Source organism: Triticum urartu, unplaced genomic scaffold (assembly GCF_003073215.2).
Source record: "Triticum urartu cultivar G1812 unplaced genomic scaffold, Tu2.1 TuUngrouped_contig_4938, whole genome shotgun sequence".
In the NCBI taxonomy this organism is placed as follows: domain Eukaryota; kingdom Viridiplantae; phylum Streptophyta; class Magnoliopsida; order Poales; family Poaceae; genus Triticum; species Triticum urartu.
Window position 1 is genome coordinate 710 of NW_024115569.1, and position 18,944 is coordinate 19,653.

The 18,944-nt window shown below is 42.9% G+C and overlaps 2 protein-coding genes across 2 annotated transcripts; one reads left to right on the forward strand and one right to left on the reverse strand.

Annotated features, from left to right (window-relative positions):
* Positions 1-9,850: 9,850 nt before the first annotated feature.
* On the forward strand, positions 9,851-15,287 carry LOC125528529 (HVA22-like protein k). Its single transcript, XM_048692986.1, has 8 exons — positions 9,851-10,107; positions 10,851-10,909; positions 11,412-11,509; positions 11,894-11,945; positions 12,981-13,044; positions 14,176-14,271; positions 14,351-14,423; positions 14,920-15,287. Exons 1-8 carry the CDS (start codon positions 10,072-10,074, stop codon positions 15,027-15,029), a joined length of 588 nt encoding a protein of 195 aa, XP_048548943.1. The 5' UTR covers positions 9,851-10,071; the 3' UTR covers positions 15,030-15,287.
* Positions 15,288-16,541: 1,254 nt separating this feature from the next.
* On the reverse strand, positions 16,542-18,919 carry LOC125528528 (zinc finger CCCH domain-containing protein 50-like). Its single transcript, XM_048692985.1, has 3 exons — positions 18,764-18,919; positions 17,708-18,563; positions 16,542-17,336 (listed from the first exon to the last, which is right to left on the reverse strand). The coding sequence occupies exons 2-3, from the start codon at positions 18,555-18,557 to the stop codon at positions 16,879-16,881; spliced, it is 1,308 nt and encodes a 435-aa protein (XP_048548942.1). The 5' UTR covers positions 18,558-18,563; positions 18,764-18,919; the 3' UTR covers positions 16,542-16,878.
* Between the last annotated feature and the right edge of the window lie 25 nt (positions 18,920-18,944).

An 18,944-nucleotide genomic window follows, 5' to 3' on the forward strand; every position in this document is an offset into this window, starting at 1 on the left:
GCTCTCTGGTAAAAAATAAAAATTATTTTCGTGAGCGCATACTTTCTGTTTTTTTCAGCAAGATCAAACAACAATCACCCAAGAAGATCCTAAAGGCTTTACTTGGCAAACACTAATTAAAACAAAAAAACACAATCATAACAATGGCTAGATAAATTATTTATTACTAAACAGGAACAAAAAGTAAAGATCAAAAATAAAATTGGGTTGCCTCCCAACAAGCGCTTTTCTTTAAAGCCTTTTAGCTAGGCATTGAGATTTCAATGATGCTCACATGAAAGACAAGAATTGAAGCACAAAGAGAGCATCACAAAACACATGAAAAACACATCTAAGTCTAACATACTTCCTATGCATAGGCATCTTATAGGCAAACAAATTATCAAGGCAAGTAAAAACTAGCATATGCAAGGAAGCGGAAAGAAACAATAGCAATCTCAACATAACGAGAGGTAATTTAGTAACATGAAAATTTCTACAATCATATTTTCCTCTCTCATGATAATTACATGTAGGATCATAAGCAAATTTAACAATATAGCTATCACAAAACATATTCTTAACACGATCCACATGTATGCAAAGTTGGCACTCTTTCAAAATAGTGGGATTAACATTAACTAAAGTCATGACCTCTCCAAACCCACTTTTATCAAAAACTTCATAATATTGAACATTATCCAAATATGTGGGATCTAAAGTTGACACTCTTCCAAACCCACTTTCAATATTATTGCAAGCATTATTATCAATCTCATATTCATCATGGGGCTTAAATAAATTTTCAAGATCATAAGAAGAATCACCCCAATCATGATCATTGCAACAAATAGTAGTCATAGCAAAACTAGCATCCCCAAGCTTGAGGTTTTGCATATCATTAACACAATTGACATTAAGAGAATTTATAATAACATCATTGCAATCATGCTTTTCATCGTTTTCATAGCAATATTTAAGTATGTCAAAATTTTCAGATTCGTAGAGAGTAATATCATACTTTTCAATCAAAGAAGCAACTTCATAAGCACCACCCTTAAAAGCAACAAATTCTTCAATTTGTTCAATATCGTAGGAACTATAAACACCCTTTGCATAAGAAGATAAGATTTCATTATCATTAAACTCACATAGGTAGGGGAGGTGTTTTCTAGGGTTCTTAGAGCAACAAGTAAAATCATAAATTTCACAAAGTTTCCAAGCATAACACAACAATCTGTTTAGTTGATCCCATAAGAGTCTCCCTTTTTCAGACAAACAGTGACGCACAAAATGAGCATGCTCATCTAAAGATTTCCCATCAACTAGGCTAGTTGGGGTATCAGCACGAGCGCATAAGGATCGAAGATGATCCAAGTAGAACACTTTAAGTGGATCCATATCAATAAATTTTTAGCAAGAAAAGATGCAAGCAAATAGAGGACACATGGAAACACAAACAAAGATACATACGGGAAGAAGGCGAAGAAAAGGCAAAGGTGGAGTGGGAGAGAGGAAAACAAGAGGCGAATGGAAAATAATTTAATGTGAGGGAGAAGAGTTTATGATGGGTACTTGGTATGTCTTGACTTGAGCGTAGATCTCCCCGGCAACGGTGCCAGAAATCCTTCTTGCTACCTCTTGAGCATGCGTTGGTTTTCCCTTGAAGAGGAAAGGGTGATGCAACAAAGTAGCGCAAGTATTCTCCTTAGTTTTTGAGAACCAAGGTATCAATCTAGTAGGAGATAACACGCAAGTCACCTAGTAGCTGCACAAACAATCAAGAACCTCGCAACCAAAGTGATAAAGGGGTTGTCAATCCCTTCACGGTCACTTGCGAAAATGAGATCTGATAAAGATAGTAAGATAAATATTTTTGGTATTTTTGTTGTATAGATTGGAAAGTAAAGATTGCAAAATAATAAACGAGATGCGATGTAAATAAAAAGAGATGCAATATAATAAGAAAGAGACTCGGGGGCCATAGGTTTCACTAGTGGATTCTCTCATGATAGCATGTATTACGGTGGGTGAACAAATTACTGCCGAGCAATTGATAGAAGAGCACATAGTTACGAGAATATTAGGCAATGATTATGAATATAGGCATCATATCTGTGTTAAGTAGACCGAAACGATTCTGCATCTACTACTATTACTCCACATATCGACCACTATCCAGCATGCATCTAGAGTATTAAGTTCATAAGAACAGAGTAACGCTTTAAGCAAGATGACATGATGTAGAGGGATAAACTCAAGCAATATGATATAAACCCCATCTTTTTATCCTCAATGGCAACAATACAATACGTGCCTTGATGCCCCTACTGTCACTGGGAAAGGACGCTGCAAAATTGAACCCAAAGCTAAGCACTTCTCCCATTGCAAGAAATATCAATCTAGTAGGCCAAACTAAACCAATAATTCGAAGAGACTTGCAAAGATATCAAATCATGCATATAAGAATTCAGAGAAGAACCAAATATTATTCATAGATAAACTTGATCATAAATCCACAATTCATCGGATCTCGGCAAACACACTGCAAAAAGTATTACATCGAATAGATCTCCAAGAATATCAAGGAGAACTTTGTATTGAGAACCAAAGAGAGAGAAGAAGTCATCTAGCTAATAACTATGGACCCGAAGGTCTGTGGTAAACTACTTACACATCATCGGAGAGGCTATGGTGTTGATGTAGAAGTCCTCCGTGATCAAATCCCCCTCCGGCAGATCGTCGAAAAGGCCCCAGATGGGATCTCATGAGTACAGAAGGTTGCGGTGGTGGAAAAGTGGTTTCTTGGCTCCCCCTGATGTTTTTAGGGTATAAGAGTATATATAGGCGAAAGAAGTACGTCGGTGGAGCTCCGTGGGGCGCGCCCTCCTATCTCGCGGACGCATCACGGAGTTCCAGACTTCCACTCCAAGTCTCCTAGTTTACATTTGTTCCAAGAAAGATCCTCGCGAAGGTTTCGTTCCGTTTGGATTCCGTTTGATATTCCTTTTCTACGAAACACTAAAATAGGCAAAAAAACATAAACTGGCACTGGGCCTCTGGTTAATAGGTTAGTCCCAAAAAAATATAAAAGAGCATATTAAAGCCCACTAAACATCCAAAGCAGATAATATAATAGCATGGAACGATAAAAAATTATAGATACGTTGGAGACGTATCATCCATCATCACCCTTCTGTGTAACTTTGACCTCATCACCCACGGGTAAACTTATGATATAATTCATTCCACACACTTTGTTTTTACAAAGCCTTTTGCCAATAAACGCCCATGATTTGTCCCTCTTTTAACTGGCGCATGGCCAAACTAGCCGGGCGGGAAGCTTGAGATGTAAACAACGCGGTAGCGCGGGAACAGGCTCACCGATGATACATTTGGCGCCTCTTCGAGCCCACGCGTGCGGTGCGGTGTTGTCAGGCGTGCACTGGAATCCTCCACTATGAACGCCGTGACAAGACGTGACGATTATAGGCCGGCCGGCCCCCATTTATTACATCGGCCATTTAACCCTTATGTCTCTTCAACCTTTCAATCGCGCCCCACCATTGCAAGAAGCACACCCACCATGAGAAATTCTTAAAGGGTATCCTGCGCTGCTCCAATGGCGCTTCGAGCGGCCGCCGACGACAAGCAACAGTTCACCATGCGTGCCATGGTGAACACCCACAAAAGGTTCATGGACCTCTCGGTGGTGTACACCAACGACCCGGTCTGGGTGGAGCACTTCATCCACATCATGGAGTTGTTGCTTGCCGCGGAGAAGTACAAGGTGGTCGGGTTCGACCTTGAGTACACCCGCGCTTGTGTCGGGTCTCGTCCCAAGGTCGTCGTAGCCCAGATGTGCGTGCGCCACCACGTCCTTGTCTACCACTACTGCCTGGCCACAAGGCCTTGCGAGCATTTCACCAGGTTTGTCAACAGCCCCCACTACATGTTCGCTATGGTTGACATCACCAATGATGTAAAGGCGCTCGAGAATTCGGGCATCGCCTGCCAGAAACTTGTCGACATCCAGGGCCAATACAAGATCTGGGGCAGCAAGGAGCATGAGAAGGACTCACTGGTTCACCTCGCCGAGGCCATCATCGACCCCTACTACAGAGACATAAAGGATTCGTGCAACAAGGACAAGCGTGCCTGGCACTCGCCCTGGATGGAGAAACTCGACAAAGCTCACGTCGTGTACGCGATCAAGGAGGCGTACACGAGCTAAGAATGTACAGGCGGGTCGTTGACATGAGCAAGTGCCTCCTTCCCCAAACGGCCAAGGATCTAGCCGGAAGCAAAGCAATGGCAGGCATCGTCGCAACAATAAGTAGATGATTAGATCCTCGTTTCTCCTACTTTAGTGTCGCAACAATAAGCAGATGATTAGATCCTCATTTCTCCTAATTTAGTATGCATGTAATTGCTTACTTTGGTGTGTGGAAATGTTATGTGTGTAGTCACTTGTTTAATTGTATGATTAATTTGGTTATGCAATGATGTATTTTTAAGTATATATGTTGATGCTCTATAGACAGAGCGTAGATGTTGTGCGGACAAACAAAATCACATCGCACACGGACTAAACAATGGAACACGTCGGTGATGTTTTCATCAATCACTCACAATTGTATACCAGCAATCGTTTGCTCACAACACACACGGTTTGTTAGCAGTAATCGTCTGTGTTGTTATCGGTCTTCGCACACGTTTCCGATTACAGACCTGTTTGCCTTGTATCACACACATCTTATTCATTTGAAGCGTTTCTGCTCTCATGTCTCAACGCAAACAGTTCATCCGAGTGAACCGCATGCCTATATTGCACACACCTTTGATCTGGCTGGCCGTTTATTTTGTGTTACCTAATCACAAACAGTTCATCCGAGTGAACCGTATGCTGTACATCGCACACACCTTCATCTGAATGCCCATTTCTTTTGTTCCTCCTCATCGCAAACAGTTAATTGAGTTGAACTGTATGTCCTGCATCGCACACACAACTAAAATCTGAAACGTGTTTGATGCATCCTCCATCGCAAACATTTTGGACCTTTTTGACGGGTTTTTTACACCACAGTTTGCGATTATGGCATCGCACACAGTTTCGTCCAAGGGTCTCTGATCGTAGTGTCGCGTTAGCAGCAACCTGCAGTAGTGATACCCATATCTACTCAAATCATCCGTGAAGGTCAGAAGACAACGATAACCGCCGCGAGCCTCAACACTCATCGGACCACATACATCGGTATGTATTATTTACAATAAGTCATTTGCTCGCTCCGTTGTTCCGGAGAATGGAGTTTTAGTCATATTGCCCATGAGGCATGGTTCGCAAGTATCAAATGATTCATAATCAAGTGATTTCAAAAGCCCATCTGCATGGAGTTTCTTCTTGCGTTTTACACCAATATGACCTAAACGGCAGTGCCACAAATATGTTGCACTATCATTATAAACTTTGCATCTTTTGGCATCAATATTACGAATATGTGTATCACCACAATCGAGATTCAATAAAAATAGGCCACTCTTCAAGGGTGCATGACCATAAAAGATATTACTCATATAAATAGAACAACCATTATTCTCCAATTTAAATGAATAACCGTCTCGCATCAAACAAGATCCAGATATAATGTTCATGCTCAATGCTGGCACCAAATAATTATTATTCAGATCTAAACTAACCCCGAAGGTAGATGTAGAGGTAGCGTGCCGACGGCGATCGCATCGACTTTGGAACCATTCCCGACGCGCATCGTCACCTCGTCCTTAGCCAATCTTCGTCTAATCTGTAGCCCTGTTTTGAGTTACAAATATGAGCAACCGAACCAGTATCAAATACCCAGGCGCTACTACGAGCATTAGTAAGGTACACATCAATAACATGTATATCAAATATACCTTTGTTTACTTTGCCATCCTTCTTATCCGCCAAATACTTGGGGTAGTTTCGCTTCCAGTGACCAGTCCCTTTGCAGTAGAAGCACTCAGTTTCGGGCTTGGGTCCAGACTTGGGCTTCTTCCTAGGAGTGGCAACTTGCTTGCCATTCTTCTTGAAGTTCCCCTTCTTTCCCTTGCTCTTTTTCTTGAAACTAGTGGTCTTGTTAACCATCAACACTTGATGCTCCTTCTTGATTCCTACCTCCGCAGCTTTGAGCAGGGCGAAGAGCTTGGGAATTGTCTTATCCATCCCTTGCATATTATAGTTCATCATGAAGCCTTTGTAGCTTGGTGGCAGTAATTGAAGAACTCTGTCAATAACACTATCATCTGGAAGATTAACTCCCAGCTGAGTCAAGTGAATATGATATCCAAGCATTCCGAGTATGTGTTCACTGACAGAACTGTTATCCTCCATCTTGCAGCTATAGAACTTGTTGGAGACTTCATATCTCTCAACTCGAGCATTTGCTTGAAATATTAACTTCAACTCCTGAAACATCTCATATGGTCCATGCGTTCAAAACATCTTTGAAGTCCCGATTCTAAGCCGTAAAACATGGCACACTAAACTATCGAGTAGTCATCAAATCGAGCTTGCCAGACGTTCATAACATCAACATCTGCTCCTGTAGCAGGCCTTTCACCTAGCGGTGCATCAAGAACATAACTCTTCTGTGCAGCAATGAGGATAATCCTCAAGTTATGGACCCAGTCCATGTAGTTGCTACCATCATCTTTTAACTTAGCTTTCTCAAGGAATGCATTAAAATTCAAGGGAACGGTAGCACGGGCCATTGATCTACAACATAGATATGCAAAAACTATCAGGACTAAGTTCATGATAAATTAAGCTCAATTAATCATATTACTTAAGAACTCCCACTTAGATTGACATCCCTCAAGTCATCTAAATGATACATGATCCAAATCAACTAAACCATGTCCGATCATCACGTGAGATGGAGTAGTCTTCAATGGTGAACATCTCTATGTTGATAATATCTACTATATATATGATTCACGTTTGACCTTTCGGTCTCCAGTGTTCCGAGGTCATATTTGTACATGCCAGGCTCGTCAAGTTTAACCCGAGTATTCCGCGTGTGCAAAACTGTCTTGCACCTGTTGTATGCGAACATAGGGCCTATCACACCCGACCATCATGTGGTGTCTCGGCACGATGAACTGTCGCGATGGTGCATACTTAGGGAGAACACTTATACCTTGAAATTTTAGTTAAGGGATCATCTTATAATGCTACCGCCGTACTAAGCAAAATAAGATGCATAAAAAGATAAATATCACATGCAATCATAATATGTGACATGATATGGCCATCATCATCCTGTGCCTTTGATCTCCATCTCCAAAGCATCGTCATGATCTCCATCGTCACTGGCTTGACACCTTGATCTCCATCGTAGCGTCGTGGTCATCTCGCTAACTATTGATTCTACAACTATCGCTAACACATAGTGATAAAGTAAAGCAATTACATGGTGTTTGCATTTCATACAATAAAGAGACAACCATAAGGCTCCTGCCGGTTGCCAGTAACTTTTACAAAACATGGTCATCTCATACAATAACATATATCACATCATGTCTTGACCATATCACATCACAACATGCCCTGCAAAAACAAGTTAGACGTCCTCTACTTTGTTGTTGCAAGTTTTACGTGGCTGCTACGGGCTTCTAGCAAGAACCGTTCTTACCTACGCATCAAAACCACAACGGTGATTTATCAAGTTTGCTGTTCTAACCTTCAACAAGGACCGGACGCAATCAAATTCGATTCAACTAAAGTTGGAGAAACAGACACCTGCCAGCCACCTTTATGCAAAACTAGTTGCATGTCTGTCGGTGGAAACAGTGTAATGAACGTGGTCATGTAAGGTTGGTCCGGGCCGCTTCATCCAACAATACCGTTGAAGCAAAATAAGACATTGGTGGTAAGCAGTATGACGATCACCGCCCACAACTCTTTAAGATCTACTCGTGCATATCATCTGCGCATAGACCTGGCTCGGATGCCACTGTTGGGAAACGTAGCATGCAATTTCAAAAAAATTCCTACGCTCACGCAAGATCTATATAGGAGATGCATAGCAAAGAGAGGGGGAGAGTGTCTACGTACCCTCGTAGACCGAAAGTGGAAGCGTTTGACAACGCGGTTGATGTAGTCAAATTTCTTCTCGTTCCGACCGATCAAGCACCAAACGTACGACACCTTCGAGTTCTGCACACGTTCAACTCAATGACGTCCCTCGAACTCTTGATCCAGCAAAGTATCGAGGAAGTAGATGAGTTCCGTCAACACGACGGCATGATGACGGTGATGTGACTCGCGCAGGGATTCGCCTAAGCACTACGAGAATATGACCGAGGGTGTAATCTGTGGAGGGAGGCGCCGACACGGCTAACAAATATTGGTGCGTCTTCTAGGCGCCTCCCCCTTATATATATAGGTGGGAGGGAGAGGGAGCAGCCAAGGGGGCGCCCCAAGTAGGAGGGTCCTTGTCCAATTCACCCCCGCCCCCTTACCATATTTTCCAGAGGGGGAAGGAAGGAGGAGGGAAGGAAGGGGAGGCCGAATCCCTCCCCTTCCTTATCTCTTCCTCTCTTTCCTTCCTCTTCTGGTTCGACCCATATGGGAGCGCCCCTGCTGGCTGCTATGTTTCCCCTCTTGGCCCATTAGACCCATATCTTTGCCGGGGGTGTCCGGAACCCCTTCCGGTGACCCGATATGTACCCGGCACTCTCCGGAACACATTCGGTGTCCGAATACTATCGTCCTATATATCAATCTTTACCTCTCGACCATTTCGAGACTCCTCGTCATGTCCGTGATCTCATCCGGGACTTCGAACAACATTCGGTCATGAAATCACACAACTCATATAATACAAAATCGTCATCGAACGTTAAGCGTGCGGACCCTACGGGTTCGAGAACTATGTAGACATGACCGAGAGACCTCTCCGGTTAATAACCAATAGCGGAACCTGGATGATCATATTGGCTCCTACATATTCTACGAAGATCTTTATCGGTCGAACCGTAATGACAACATACGTTATTCCCCTTGTCATCGGTATGTTACTTGCCCGAGATTCGATCGTCGGTATCTTCATACCTAGTTCAATCTCGTTACCAGCAAGTCTCTTTACTCGTTCCGCAATACATCATCTCGCAACTAACTCATTAGTCACATTGCTTGCAAGGCTTCTTATGATGTGCATTACCAAGAGGGCATAGAGATACCTCTCCGACACTCGGAGTGACAAATCATAATCTCAATCTATGCCAACCCAACAAACACCTTCGAAGATACTTGTAGAGCATCTTTATAATCACCCAGTTACGTGTGATGTTTGATAGCACACAAGGTATTCCTCCGGTATCCGAGAGTTGCATAATCTCATAGTCAAAAGAATATGTATATGACATGAAGAAAGCAATAGTAATAAAACTGAACGATCAATATGCTAAGCTAACGGATGGGTCTTGTCCATCACATCATTCTCCTAATGATGCGATCCCGTTCATTATATGACAACACATGTCCATGGTTAGAAAACGTAACCATCTTTGATTAATGAGCTAGTCTAGTAGGGACTTACTAGAAACACGGTGTTTTGTCTATGTATCCACACATGTATCAAATTTTCGGTTAATACAATTCTAGCATGAATAATAAACATTTATCATGATATAAGGAAATATAAAATAACAACTTTATTATTGTTTCTAGGGCATATTTTCTCCAGAGAGATGCATTAGGATCGACGCTTTTAAACGTGTTGTGATTGTGTGGGCACTGATGTCATGTTGCAACGCATGGACTTTTTTCATAGCATTACTAACCGAAATAGCAGGGGCTCTCATATAAATCTCGGAGAAGACGGCGCCTAAATCGGAAAAAGGCCTAGTGCGCTAAATCATCTCCACTTTTTTTGCTCCCGGCTTTCTCGTTACGGCCGGCGTCGCTTCTCCCGCAGGTTTGTGCGCGTGCCCTCCTCCTCTCGCGCCCGGAGCTCAGATCGCCGCGGATCCCTTGCTCTCCACGCAGCGGCCTCCCACCCTGGGTCCGCGCGCCGTCTAGGGATCCCGGCTCCTCGTCCGCGGCGACCGATGGCTGCTCTTCTGGCGCCCGCCATCTCCGGAGAGGTACGCGCCTCCCACCAAACCCTGCCTCGTACGGAAACCCTAGATCGCACGAGTCGCGCGAGGAATCTCGCTCCTCGTAAGGAGGCTGTGGGGTGTTGCTGTTGGCGCGCTTGCACCTTGTTCGTGTTGGAATTTCGCCCAGTCTGCTCGGTTGGGGAGACGATTGGGTTGGGTGATGGGCTCGCGCCGAAGCATGCATTGATTTTGCACTAGGAGGGCGTGTGAGGCGGTGAAGAGTGAGTAAGGTTAGGCGAGAAGTGCTTTGCTGCAGACATTATAATTATTACCCTGCTATTTGCAATATGGTCAAATTTGATTTCGATTTGATGGACTTTTTAGATTATGACTGGAGTCAGCTTAAAATAACCGTTCTGTTCTAGTGCATAGTCACTATTGACCAAATCAAAGTATGTCGGTGTGACAGGGTTTGATCTTGTTTGGTGTAGTTTGGTGTTCTTGTGGTTCGTTTCTGGCGATCCAAGTAGTTGAATTGAAACATAGAGTGGTAGTGTTTGCAATGGCTCTAAGTGTTGCATTTGGATTTTCGAGTTTCAGATAGTTATGTTGATACTGACTTCTGGCTGAGCAATCGATTGTAAATTTGTCTTGTGTTATTGTCTGATAACTTGTCTAAACTCGCAAGCATCCTGGATGGGTTCTCACTTCGTCTTGGATACAATCGTTACTTGCGAGTAAAAGTTATGCTTTGTGCTGAAATCCTGAGACTGCATTTCATCTCATAGGTCGGTTTGCGGCTTTTACTGGCACCACTAAGCTCAAATGTTGTCATCCGCACAGCCAGGTATACTTGAAACGTTGTAAATTAATTGGCATGGTTTTCATCTGGTTTCATGTCATGCTTCTCGTAAGTTGATTGTTTCTTTGGCTAGTTCGTTTTGTTAAGGTGTTTGCTTATTGTGCTTTTTAGGCGCATTGAGCGTGTTAGTGAATAATAATTGTACTATCATTTGGAGATCATCACATTTTTAGTTTTTTTATCTTGCTACACGCTGTCAAATTGTTGCCATCATCACTAAGTATTTTGTTCATATTAGTAACAGCTAATTATTTGGTCTATGCTGAAAGCAAGTGTCACATCTCATATGCATATGCTCATCTCCTAAATTTTAGCTACATGAGACGAGCACAATCTGTATTATCAAAGTGGCAAGATGCTAATGTAGTTAGATAATTGTCTAGGAGGTTGCAACCTATACTTATTGTAGCAACCCTGTTAATAGATGAGCTATTATTTTTGTTGTGGAAGAAATTCATCATATGATCCTCACTATGTGCTGGTACAGTTGTGCGGTGGGCATTGGTCTACCTGTATACTCCACTTACAGGGCTATAGAAAAGAAAGATCAAGATGAGAAAGAACGGTTGCTCCTTTATTGGGCAGGTAAATAATAAATGAATTTGTACTAAAATTTTCATTTCTACTGTGAAGCAACTTCTTTCAATGGACATTTTTTGAGGCATATTGATGTATTTAGTTATGCATATTGAAAGTGAAATTACCTTTCTAAATTTTCCATATGGGTATCTATACTCTTCAAATAAAAAAATCTCGGTGCAGTGGCTTCAATGGTGTAATAATTTTATTGCGAGATTTGTATGTACATTTCTAAACAATAGGAAACAAACGATAAAATTCACTTTACGTGGACACAAATGGATATTTCCAAAAGCACATGTATCTTCACTCTATTTTTGTTTAATTTCATGCCCAAGATTTTCTAGATCTGTTGTTGCTTGTAACATTTAATATCCAATTATTTTGCAGCATATGGATCTTTTAGCATTGTGGAATCCTTTGCTGATAAGCTTGTTTCAAGGTATGAACAGTATTTGTCAAGGTCGAAGAGTACTTTCTCATTATTTGTGGCATTGATATGAATTGTAATGACACTGCAATGTGGGGTCTTTGTATCCCTTTGTAGCTGCCCCTTGCATTTTGGTATCAGATTCCATGTAGGCATCTTTAAATGCAAATATGCATACTGAATACTGAATATGTCCTACATATGGAAGTAATACGTCCTTATAGTTATAGGACACAATTGATATACAACCAAATTGATTTTTGTACAAACTATTATAGTTCCATAAAATGTATTTGTGAATTTCCCACGAAAAGTACTACATAATGCTTGTATTCACCTATAGTAAGTATTTAAGTAGCATCAGTTTGTTGAATGTATCCTGTATTTGTGGATTGTGATTATTTCTGGCCCTCATCCTGTTATTACTGGTAAAACTGCAGTAAAAATGTAAATAGTTGTCTCAGGTGTGCTGTCCCATGATGATTTATTAAATTTGTGTATGTTATCTTTCAACCGAACCTCTGCACCGCAGCCCTTGATGATTGCTGGTAGCCTGGTAAGTTAGCATACTGGCATGGACTGTAGTGCCTGCTTTACTTCAGTGAGTAATAAAGTTCCAAATACCAAAGGGGACAGGAGTGGCCGGGTTCCTGTTGTTCTATATATTACTTACTAAAGCGTAACTCATTACTTCCCTGAATCAGATCTTGAAATTTTTGAAATTCAAAACTAGTTTATCAAGGCAGACTGGTTTGGAGGCCATAGATTGTCTGGTTTACAGTAGAATAACAAACGGTTTAGGACTGAAAAAACCTAGGAAGCACTGAGAATAATTTGAGTTAAAAAACACGCAGAGTAATATTGGAACGCTTCAGTTTGATATTAAGTTATTTTGTCAACACGGGCAATGGCCACATCTCTTATTTCTTCTCTAGTGAATGTCTTGTATGATGCATCTAATTGTATTATAACCATTGTAAGCGAGTTATTTTCTACCTCTCCTAGAAAATATTTTTGATCATTCTGTACCCTGTTATTGCTTTGCAGTGTTCCTCTCTATTACCATGCGAAATTTGCTATCCTTATATGGCTCCAGTTTCCTTCAAATGGTGTAAGTCATAAACCAACTATTTTTCCAAAATGTTAATCTCTTTTTTTGTATTCCTACATCTATATGTACAACCGAAAGCTGTGCGCTATAACTTTTTTATTGTTTAAATGATCCATAGAGAAGTAAATAAACAAAACATATTTTTTTACATGATATTTGTTGTTAACTTAATATGTAGCGAACTACTCCCTCCGTCCCATAATATAAGAACGTTTTTGACACTAGTGTAGTGTCAAAAACACTCTTATATTATGGGACAGAGGGAGTAGTTTTTGCAAATGATACATGTTTTATATGAATATCGATGTTGGACAGAGGTATGTCTAACTTTATCTACACCAAGGTTATCAGAATCAAGAAATATAAAACTGAAAACTCACTTGACTTGGTCAGTTGAGAATTCGGATGGTTAGTCGATTGATATGATTGTGACATTAAAGAGTGCAGTTGTAGTGGAAGCTGACAATTTGCAAGGTTTATATTTCTCATAGGATGATGTAGCCGGTGGCATTTGATTCTTGGCTATACAATCTGAAACCAAACATAATTCCATATATGCCAGCCAGAATTTTGCCGGTTCCAGATATTCCATCGAAAAGTTCCTCTTTCAAAGTACCACTCAGAATTTCACCAGGTCCTTTATATCACTTCCAAACTTTATTACCAACTAATTGGAATATGATGTACACATTTATTACACGACATGTATAAAAATCAGCATAAAGGGCCAATTTTTTTTCCTTTCAATTGTCTGTTAACAGTCAACTAATTGAAGTTGAATATTTGGGACTTGGTCAAAATCTGAGTGTTATATTTGGAAGAGGGCCTTTTTCTTGTGGCATATTTGGCACTAACTGAATTTGTGAGTCATCTGTTCTCAGTGCATTCCTTGGCCCAGTATTCTTTTCCTTAAGATAGAGTCGTGCTATGATTAATTGATTTTGTAGCCGAAAGCGTGTGATTTAAATTTTTGTATAGAGCTTTAAGCATCATGTTTATGTCCGTGTTACAAATTTTCTGCCGCTTTTCGGCCAGATGACATAATTATTGACTAGAAGTTAAATCTAAATTATCTGGTATAATTATTGTCCTTAGTCATTACTAATAGAGGTGTCCTTTTCTGTCTTTCAGGGATCAAAGCATGTGTACAGAAGATACCTGCGCCCGTTTTTCCGGAAGCATCAAGCAAAAATTGATAGAATCCTGAATATTTTGTCCAAGGAACTTGTGAGTGTGTTTTGATATGTATGTATACATGTTTTAATGGATATATTACTAATGGACATCAAATTCTCAACAAAACCAGACAAAGTTCGTGAGCAACCATGAAGATGAAATTCGTTTTGTAGAGAACATGGCCATCAGGGGTGCTACAACAGGTACAGAACGAGAATTAGATCCTCTACGATTGACAAAAAAAAAAAGAATGCTTGTGCAGACAATACTTAATATTGGGCATACATGATAACTTAAATATCTGATCGTAAATTGGAGCCCTAACTTGTACCTGATCATTGATTTTGGTCATGGTATTATGATTGCACGGCCATGGATATTGATCTCTATCGGGCCAATTTCAATCTCCCTCAATCAGTATGATTTCAGTCATGTTTTATTGTTAACATCTTGCTAAATCCTTCATCATTTTCACCATGCTTTCTTAATATTTTGAACTACAGACAATCTTTTCATCAGCTTAATACTGTATACTGCAATGCCTTTTATGTGCTATCTTGCTTCTTAGAGTTATGTCCACAAGTTTACATTCCTAGCCTCGTACCTGCAATTGCACCATGCTGCTTCATATCTTTTAGTACATTATAAGAAGCTCACAGTTTGAGGTAAAATAATTTGTGTTGCTTGTGTGTGGAACAGCAAATTACATCGTAAATGGGCTTGACCAACCTGGACAATCAGAAGAAGTTAGCGTGACTGAAGACCCAAATTCAACTCCGACAGAAGAGCCAGACACACCTAGGAGTTGAAACATGAGCTTGGTTGCCACACTTGCCAGTCTCCCCGCAAGATGTGTCTGGTGTACCATCACTCTGCAGAAATGATCCTTTAGAACTGTGAATATGTGTTTCTGAACAAGTCGGATTACGTTTCAAGCAATAGGAGTGGATACTGTCCACTTGTATCAGAGTACTCCTCGTATTATGGTGCTACAAAAGTTGCAGCACAGGTTTGTGGGTGACTGTTTGAAATCGACTGGAGTCTTACAATATACTTGCAGTTTCGTACGTTGTAGGATTGTCAATACTCTCATTATCATGCTTCGTGCAAGTTCACCAATAGCTTTTATTCTTTATAAAACTCAAGCAATTGCATAGTTCGCCAATTACCACTATACAAGAAATTACCAAACGTTTTTGTGTTGCATAGTTCGCCAATTACCAATGCAGAAGAAATTTATCCAAGCATTTTTGTGTTTTGCATAGTTCGTCAATTACCAACATGAGGGATGAACCAGCTTACTGCAGCAATAAAATCACCATTTTCATCTCTGGCAACAGCACCCGAAGCACCCAAAGCATTTTTGTGTGTTGCATAGTTCGTCAATTACCACTGTACTAGAAATTTATCCATACGTTCTTGTGCAAATAAAGTGCACTGCCTGCTGCGGATGATCGTTTACCTCACGCTAGGGTTCAAAGTCTAAATTTGCTGAACGATGCCATGTCATGGTAGTTGAAACTCGCTTTGGCTAGAACTGTTCGTTCAACGCTTATGACCGAACCGCCCACGCATTTTCTTGTTGGGAGGCGGCTGCTTTATTCGTCATCTCTGACCAGGGTGGTGGCTCAGCACGAAGAGACACATGTGGAGCAAGGAACTATGGTAGTACGTCCTTGGTAAAAAATGCCGCCAAGTCAGTGAATATTCAACTTTGAACCAACGTTCTTTATTCAGTCTCTGAACAAGAGAAGAGAGAACCCTTCAACAACGGAAAGGAGCATGCGTCCTAACGATGTGATCTGAGCTTACGAGGTGCCTTGTGCAATGATGTGTAGAGAAATGTTCCGCGTAAAAATGCATTTTTACCTCGCGAACGTTTCATTTCGCGACAAACTAATACAAAAGGAATCTACTCTGATTTACCCGATATGCAAGATAGTGCAAGGGTGCAACTACAGATCCTGCTTCTTCACTTCACAGCTAAAAGTTCGAATCATAATTATTCGGTCCACAGTTCCACAAACATTTGATACAGAAAATAGATAGGCATTATACAAAATCATTCATATTTCGGTTCCCGTGTCATTGACGAAATGCAGGTCTGGCAAAGATAAACATCATCTGTAGAGCAGATAATCACATTTATCTGAACCACGTTTTGAAGCATACAGACTGTCCAGTAACAATACTGCTTTCAATGTTTTACTAAAACCGCAGAGCGGCAAAACGAAAGAGGACCATACACATCACAGGATCAGCAGCAGAACAGAATGAGATTTTTAAAGAAAAAAAAAACAGAGCGAAAACAGACGGCAATCGACAATGTTATCACAAAATAATCATTCATTTTGATCAAGAATTGACAATTCTAGTCTCTTTGGAGGAATCTTGTATTCAAGACCCGCCTGAACTAACCAAAAGAATACTAGTTAGGACACTGAAGAGGTTGTTTACTGAATATCCTTAACTGCTTTCAGCTACCAATCTGTGACCGGATGCTTTGTTTGTTTCAACACCATCTCTGACTTTGCCACCAAAAATTCAAGAATAAAAATGAATAATTATTATTTACTAGGACCAGCAACTATTCTTTGGTAAATAACCACCTTGCAAAATGATGGTTTCATCAACTGGGGACTTGGCCGCCTCTTTCAGTCACTTCTGATCCGTCTGCAGCTGCTCAAGCCAAGCACCAATGGCCATCTGATCCAATAAATCAGCCTGGTTGTTCCAGTCAGGCCTGTTTGCCGATCCAGAAGCCATGCCTCCCGACATGCCCAGCTGCATTTCACCCCTGTTGCTGTTCAGTGACCGCCCCCATGGCGCATCTGGCTCCTTCTCTGCAAACCCTGGTTGATCAGGGCATCTCAACCGATCCAGCTCCTCACCATCAACACCCCAGTCAACCTTACCCATTGGGGAAGAACCCACGTTGCCCCATGAAGCAGCATTAGAATTCCGCGGCGAACCCACGGATGGTAGCTGGTGCTTGTTCAGGTTAGAGAACTGCTCATACATCTCACGCTGTGGGACAGTGGCTCCGAAACGGGCACTCATGGGCGATGTTGGCTCCATGAGCCGAGGGGATCGAGGAGACATGCCGCCAATTGGAGGATGGACAAGCGCTGCCGGGTCAAGAGCCCTTGGTGAGTACATTCTGTTGGTGTTGACAGGCGAGAGGAGACCCTTCTGCTGATGAAGCTTGTTAAGGATGGCTGATTTGTGGGCTGGTGAGTAGGCTGAGTGACCTTGATCATTGGTGAACCTCGGTGACATTGCCATCTCTGAAGCATACATATCTTCAAGACTGGTGGGGGCAATTGCTGTAGGCCTGATGCTAAGGCCGGTAGAAAGCCGGGGCTGCGGACGGCTGCTGGGAGGGAGGCAGAGTGCCCCAAGGTACTGTGACTCCCAATCGAGGAGCAAGGGGGCGTGTTGGGCCGCGGGGGCGGGGGGGATGGGGGAGACACCCCGCCAATTGGAGAATGGACAAGCGCTGCCGGGTCAAGAGCCCTTGGTGAGTACATTCTGTTGGTGTTGACAGGCGAGAGGAGACCCTTCTGCTGATGAAGCTTGTTAAGGATGGCTGATTTGTGGGCTGGTGAGTAGGCTGAGTGACCTTGATCATTGGTGAACCTCGGTGACATTGCCATCTCTGAAGCATACATATCTTCAAGACTGGTGGGGGCAATTGCTGTAGGCCTGATGCTAAGGCCGGTAGAAAGCCGGGGCTGCGGACGGCTGCTGGGAGGGAGGCAGAGTGCCCCAAGGTACTGTGACTCCCAATCGAGGAGCAAGCCAAGGTCTTCAACGGTTGCGTCTCTTGCATTGAAAGAAGAACGCAGCCTGCTACCTTGAAGCCAATGCGCAGAAGCAGCTCCGCCATTGTTCACGGCAGATGGTGATCCAGGAGGCGGCACAAAGTGCCTGGGAGACCCAGGAAGAAGCCCAAGTGCAGCAGCGGCAGTCATGTCAATTGATGAAGTTGCACGGGGTGATAGCAGACCCGCACCACTGTTGTGAGGCACATGGCGGAGCTCATCTTCATCGTGTGCGAAGAAGCAGATGCGGCGGGCGCAAGCAGCTCCCTCCTTGCAGAGCCTGGTGCGGTACTGTGTCGGGTGCAGCCAGCTCTCGAACACGCCATGGGAGAACTCACAGTTATCGCCACTGGGGCAGCCACCAGGGCGCCGGAAGTTGGGGCAAGGCACCGCAGTGTAGGGGTGCTTGCGGGGGTCACGGCGGCGCGCGTTTTCGCCGGGGTGCACGAAGGGGCACTCGGTCCAGTCATGCGAGTAAGCACGGGAGCACGGACGCACCTTGAAAGCAAACATGCGGAACTCGTCCGAGGCATAGAACAGTTATCGCCACTGGGGCAGCCACCAGGGCGCCGGAAGTTGGGGCAAGGCACCGCAGTGTAGGGGTGCTTGCGGGGGTCACGGCGGCGCGCGTTTTCGCCGGGGTGCACGAAGGGGCACTCGGTCCAGTCATGCGAGTAAGCACGGGAGCACGGACGCACCTTGAAAGCAAACATGCGGAACTCGTCCGAGGCATAGACGCTGCTCTTGATGTCCGGCAGCGTCGGATCCACCGGGTACTCCTTCTTGGCGCGATCCACGGTGATGGGAGAGAGCGACGACGAGCGCGACGACGGCGACCTGTTGCCCTCGTCGTCTGGCGAGGACGAAAGCGGCGGGGACGGAGCCGCACACAGCGCACGC

Excerpts from the sequence above, each read along its gene's own strand:
- LOC125528529 (XM_048692986.1), top strand. The coding sequence starts at position 10,072 with ATGGCTGCTCTTCTGGCGCCCGCCATCTCCGGAGAG. Across the intron at positions 11,946-12,980 it reads GCTGATAAGCTTGTTTCAAG|TGTTCCTCTCTATTACCATG; the intron begins GTATGAACAGTA and ends ATTGCTTTGCAG. Across the intron at positions 14,424-14,919 it reads CATCAGGGGTGCTACAACAG|CAAATTACATCGTAAATGGG; the intron begins GTACAGAACGAG and ends TGTGTGGAACAG.
- LOC125528528 (XM_048692985.1), bottom strand. The coding sequence starts at position 18,557 with ATGTTTGCTTTCAAGGTGCGTCCGTGCTCCCGTGCTTACTCGCATGAC. Across the intron at positions 17,337-17,707 it reads CCCGGCAGCGCTTGTCCATT|CTCCAATTGGCGGCATGTCT; the intron begins CTCCAATTGGCG and ends CGCTTGTCCATC.